Below are 6,176 nucleotides of genomic sequence, written 5' to 3'. Positions count from 1 at the left end.
AAGTGATCCCTGACTTGATCCCCATCCACTGCTGGTTGATCTCCAGAGTCCTGCCCTGAGTCACAGAGGCCTGGGAGACCTTGCTGGGGAAGGCTGAGGCAAAGAGGACACACAGAATCTCACATGTATCTACACCTGCTCTTCCTAAATTAAGCAGTGTGGGCAAAACAGAGCTGCATGTCTTCCTAGCCCCAGGTGCCTATTTCATTGAACTGAGGATAAGTCCCAGGCTTGAAGAAATTAGATCTTTCCTTGTCACCTTCCTGGCTGTCCTGCCTAATGATGGGACAAAAAAAAGGGGTTTCTCATGCCAAAGTCTTTTCCTAATATGAGAAATGACAGTGCTGGAAGTGTCTCTCTGCAGCTGAGGGAGGGAACATCAGTGATGAGTTCAGCCTGTTTCACAGCAGGTTCCCCTGCAGCCCCAGGGACACCTGGAGGGAGCCCAGAGGGGGCAGAGAAAGTGGTGCCTTGGGCTGGGCCTCTGCTGCTGAGCTGGGCTGGGCTCCTGGGATGCAGGGAGCTGCTGGCAAGTGGGCAGCCCTGCAGAGAGACAGCTCTGCCCAGGAGCAGCAGCTCTGCAAAGCGCAGCAGGGCTGAGGGCACTGCCTGCAAGTGCTGAGAGGAGAGGAATGAGGCAGAGAGACTGTAAAGGCAGTGTGGAGTGGGAGGATGCTGAGAGCTCACTGCATGGGAGAGATCTTCACATCCCTGTACATGGTAAGTCTCTGGCTGCAGGACAATGTAGCTGGTGTTCCTGGAGGGATATCCAAAGGCTGCTACATCCCACAGCCTATACGATTTTCAGGAGGATTCTCAGAGTTTCTCTAATGTAGAGGAGAAGGACGTGCTGCAGAAGAGGACTTCCCTGTGCGCTGTCAGAAGGATAGGGTATGATGGCTCCCTTCTTCTGGGATTTTGAAGATCGATGTGCACCTGTGGGTGCCCATGCTGTCCTTCAGAGCAGGGTCACCATGCCCCAGCGGGCTGTGCACCAGGGCAGGGACTCTGCCGTCTGACCGGGTCAGCACGCAGCCTGCCCAGGGAGTGCCCTTCAAAGCTGCGGGGAGAACCTGTGGGTGGAAGCAGGGCAGGATCCCTCTGCTGCCCAGAGGGTGCAGCGTGGGTGAGGGCTGCTCAGACTTCTACATCACCCAGTGGACATTTGCAGAGGGACATTTTAAAGAGGGATGTCAAGGTAGGGGATTGCCTGAAAGGGAAGAAATCCCTGCTTTGAGTTTTTCCACTCTTGGTTGGCTGGGTGGGCAGTAGGAGATGGGAATTTATTTCTCTGCTCTGGAGAAGGCAATGAGACCCCAGTTCTCTCTAGGACTTGTCTGAGCTGCTCCTTAGCCCCTGCACACACAGAGATGCCCCTGGGCAATGCCCTGCTGCCAGGAGGTGCCTGCAGGGCAGAGCTGAGCACACAGCAGGTGGGATGGGCTCTGTGAGCATGGAGAGGGAGGAGATGTGGGGACAGAGAAAGGGATCGTGGCCAAGAAGAGCTCCAGGCAGCAGAGACATGGGCAGTTGAGAGCAGGGCTGATGGACAGAGCGGCTGTCCTCACTCTGCACTAAGGGACAGTCCCTGTGCCCAGTCTCAGCACCCACAAGGTTTCCCTTGCAGTGCAGCAGAAATGCCAGGCATTGCTGCATTCAAACCACTCCTCAGCTGTGCTGGGGCAACTAGAACAGAAGGCACAACCCAAACTCCCCACAGCTCTGCTCTGCAGTCAGGTGAATTGGGAGTGACAATGCCGAAAAGCTCTTTGATATCACAAGTAGATTTAATATGAGATCACCCTGAGTTCCTATTTAGCTGTTGCTGTAGGGCAGGACTGAGTCCTGCAGAGCCCCCAGCAGAGCCTCCTGCTCCCTGGGGCACCCTCAGCCACCACTAACCACAGCTCACCAAAGCTCTTTCTGAAAAGTGAAAAGCAGTTCGAGGGGTTTCTATAAGTAAGTCAGTAGATTTTTCTGAAAGCAGTCTGCCCTAACTTCTCCCTTCTTCTACCTCCTTGAACAGATCCCCATGTGCAGAGACAGCAGATGTCCAATAACAGCTCCATCACCCACTTCCTCCTCCTGGCATTCGCAGACACACGGGAGCTGCAGCTCTTGCACTTCTGGCTCTTCCTGGGCATCTACCTGGCTGCCCTCCTGGGCAACGGCCTCATCATCACTGTTGTAGCCTGCAACCACCGCCTCCACACCCCCATGTACTTCTTCCTCCTCAACCTTTCTTTACTTGACCTGGGCTCCATCTCCACCACTGTCCCCAAATCCATGGCCAATTCCCTCTGGAACACCAGGGACATCTCCTACATGAGATGTGCTGTCCAGATCTTTCTGTTTGCCTTCTTGGTAGGAGCAGAGTATTATATTCTCACCATCATGGCCTATGACCGCTACGTTGCCATCTGCAAACCCCTGCACTACGGGACCCTCCTGGGCAGCAGAGCTTGTGTCCACATGGCAGCAGCTGCCTGGGGCTATGCTTTTCTCGATGCTGTGCTGCACACTGCCAATACATTTTCACTCCCCCTCTGCCGAGGCAATGCTGTGGACCAGTTCTTCTCTGAAATCCCCCACATCCTCAAGCTCTGCTGCTCACATTCCTACCTCAGGGAGGCTGCGCTTCTTGTGGTTAGTGTCTTTGTGGCCTTTGTGTGTTTTGTTTTCATTGTGCTGTCCTATGTGCAGATCTTCAGGGCCGTGCTGAGGATCCCCTCTGAGCAGGGACGCAACAAAGCCTTTTCCACGTGCCTCCCTCACCTGGCCGTGGTCTCCCTGTTTGTCAGCACTGCCATGCTTGCCCAACTGAAGCCTCCCTCCATCTCCTCCCCATCCTTGGATCTGGTGGTGGCAGTTCTGTACTCAGTGGTGCCTCCAGCAGTGAACCCCGTCATCTACAGCATGAGGAACCAGGAGCTCAAAGACGCACTGAAGAAGCTCATTCAATCTGTAGTCTTTCAGCAGCAATAAGCTGCCCATGTCTCTTCACAAGTGATTTCCAATGTGTCTGGGGAATCTCCTGTGCTTTGGGCGTTTTATCTATGATAATTCTGTTTCTCCAGGAATGTCTGCATGCACTCCACTTCTCCAGAGACATGAACCCAGTCTGTCTGACACAAAGGTCTTTGCACATGTGTCTTGCCCAATGGCACAGCTGGCCTCCCACGTCACATCTCTGTAATACAAGGGGATTTCCTCAGTGCCGGTGTCTGGAGATTGGGCTCTTCTTCCAAAGCTGAGGTCAGGAACAGGCTGAGGAAGTTGTCCCCCACGAGGCTGTGCTGCTGTGCTGGTGTTCTCCATGGGCTGAGGGCAGTAGGGCTCAGCGCGATGTGTTCGGGAATGGGACTGGAGGGAGCTTTCACTGGTGGCCTCCCTATTTGGCCACTTCCAGCACTGGCCCCTCTCCACAGGTTTATGGGTGAGTTTTGCTGCATGGCCATTTTTGCCTCCTCCTGCCGGGCTCAGGGCCTGCACTGGGGGAATGGCCAGCCCTGCTCAACCTCTCTCCTTGTCCAGACCCTGGCAGACCCTGGGTCAGGGATGTCTGCGAAACCCCACATGGGGTGTGGATAGGGCTGGGTAGGTTCCAGGACCTGGGGGAGGCTGTGTCAAGTAGGAGAAACAGAAGGGGGACAGGGTACAAAGCGATGTTGTCCTGGTTTCAGCTGGGATAGAGTTAATTTTCTTCTTAGTAGCTGGAATAGTGCTGTGGTTTGGGTTTAGCATGAGAACAATGATGAGAACAACACACTGATGTTTTGGTTCCTGCTGTGTTAAGTTGTTGCTAAGTAGTTGCTAAGTAGTGCTTACAGTGGTCAAGGACTTTTCAGCTTCCCATGCTCCGCCAGGTGCAAGAAGCTGGGAGGGGGCACAGCCAGGACAGCTGACCCAGACTGGCCAAAGGGCTATTCCATACCATGTGACGTCATGCTCAGTATATAAGCTGGGGGAAGAAGAAGGAAGGGGGGGACGTTCGGAGTGATGGTGTTTGTCTTCCCAAGTAACCGCTACGTGTGATGGAGCCCTGCTTTCCTGGGGATGGCTGAACACCTGCCTGCCCATGGGAAGCAGTGAATGAATTCCTTGCTTTGCTCTGCTTGTGCGCGCGGCTTTTGCTTTACCTATTAAACTGTTCTGTTTTATTGTACTTCAATTATTGAACTGTTCTTATCTCAACCCATGAGTTTTCTCCCTTTTCCTCTTCTGATTCTCTCCCTCATCCCATTGGGGGGGAGCGAGTGAGCGACTGTGTGGTGCTTAGTTGCTAACTGGGGTTAAACGACGACAGTCCTTTTTGGCACCCAACGTGGGGCACGAACACATGACCCTGGGATTTAGAGTCCCATGCTCTACCGACTGAGCTCATGCAGATCACGCAAGAGAATCTATTCCTCACTCCGGATACACCCTTTGCCGTTGATACCACTCCAGGGTTCTGGCTATTGCTGAACACTGCTCGCAGAGCATCAAGGCTTTCTCTCTCAAACACCTCCCACAGAAGACAGTAGGCTTGTGGGGTGGGGGGCAAGAAAATGGGAGTGAAGACAGCCAGGACAGCAGACCTGAACTGACCCAAGGGCTGTTCCATACCAAAGGATGTTGTGCTCAGCGATAAAACCTTGGCAAAAGCAGGAGGAAGGGGTGCTTGTTGTTGTTATGGTGTTTGTCTTCCCAAGCCAGTGTTATGTGTGCTGAGGCTCTGCCCCCCAGCAAGTGCCTAAACATCTGCCTGCCCCCGGGAACTGGTGCATGAATTCCTCTTTTTGCTTTGCTTGCACACATAGCTTTTTCTTTTCTTATTAAGGTGTCATTCTCTTGATCCATGAGACATTTTCCTTCCTTCTCTCCATCCTCTAGGAGAGGGCAGTGAGTGAAAACCAGGGTGGGTCTGGCTGAGGTCAACCCACCACAACAATCATAACCTACGCTCCAAGTGGGGCCTCACCAGGGTTCCCTGGGATTGTGCAGCCAGGATGTGGGATGCACTGGGGTCCCTGCATGGGCTCAGGGGAGGGCCCGTGGAGACACCCAACACCCAGCGCAGAGGGACTGAGGTGGTGCCTGTGGGCTGACAGTGGGGCAGAGTGTGACAGATGCGCTTGAACCCTTGACCGGACTGCTTCGGTTTCCCAAGTAACCGTTACGCGTGATGGAGCCCTGGTTTCCTGGGAATGGCTGAACACCTGCCTGACGATGGGAGGTAGTGAATGAATTCCTTGCTTTGCTTTGCTTGTGTGCACGGCTTTGGCTTTACCTATTAAATGGTCTTTATCTCAACCCATGAGTTTTCTCACTTTTACTCTTCTGATTCTCTCCCCCATCCCACCGGGGGGGAGTGAGTGAGCAGCTGTGTGGTGCTTAGTTGCTGGCTGGGGTTAAACCACGACACCGCCACAGGGTGCTGCAGAGCTCTGGGCACTCACCCCACAGCCCCAGCCCCTCTGAAGGCCACAGCAGCTCCTGTCAGGCAGGGAGGAGTCTCGGCCTGCCCATCAGCCCCAGGGCTGGAGGCTCACCATGGCATGAGGAAATGGAGGTTAGGGAAACGGCAGGAAGCATGGTCTCTGGTCCAGGAGATGCCCAACACAGACTGACTCTGCCCCATCATTGTCAGCCCCTCACCTCATGCCAGCACAGGAGTCCTGGCCAGGGGACAGAGCAGCCTGCCCCGAGTGGGTGCCTGCAGAAAGAGGTTTCTCTTTCTCATGGATTCCCCCCTGCAGCCATAGAAATGCTTCCTTGCTCTTCTCCACGGTCATCCCTGCTCTCCAGAGAGCCTTTCCCCAGGTCAGCATGTCTGTGCTGGCCTGACCAGACATTCCTGGTTCCTGCAAGGCCCCATGTTGGCAGTGCTGCTCTGCAGAGGGAGCGGGCTGTGGTGCCCCGGGGCCATGGGGTGACCCTGCACTGGCCATGCTGGTCAGGGTCAGAAGCAGACCCAGCTGGAGCAGGATCACTGCTGCTGAGCCCTTTTCCATCATCCCTGATTGCTCAGGAGCCAAGGACAGGGCTGGGCAGGACCATGGGGTGTCTCTAATGGCACACAGGGCAGGGGATGGCTGCACTGGATCCAGCCCATGGGCTTTTCAAGAGGTTGCCCTGAAACACTCTCCAGTCTTATGGCCCTTTGCCTGCTGTCTCCTCACAGCCTCTCCTGG

General features: G+C 54.6%; 1 protein-coding gene across 1 annotated transcript; it reads left to right on the top strand.

The window, feature by feature from the left end:
- Nucleotides 1-2,049: 2,049 nt before the first annotated feature.
- On the top strand, nucleotides 2,050-2,985 carry LOC309603450 (olfactory receptor 14J1-like; the record flags this gene model as incomplete). The annotated part of the gene is made up of 1 exon (XM_082338299.1): nucleotides 2,050-2,985. The coding sequence occupies one exon, from the start codon at nucleotides 2,050-2,052 to the stop codon at nucleotides 2,983-2,985; it is 936 nt and encodes a 311-aa protein (XP_082194425.1).
- Between the last annotated feature and the right edge of the window lie 3,191 nt (nucleotides 2,986-6,176).

Source organism: Platalea leucorodia, assembly GCF_965183815.1.
Source record: "Platalea leucorodia genome assembly, contig: HAP1_HAP1_SCAFFOLD_90, whole genome shotgun sequence".
Classification (NCBI taxonomy): Eukaryota; Metazoa; Chordata; class Aves; order Pelecaniformes; family Threskiornithidae; genus Platalea; species Platalea leucorodia.
The sequence above is the reverse complement of the archived record's forward strand: the minus strand, read 5'-3'. Positions and strand labels throughout refer to the sequence as shown.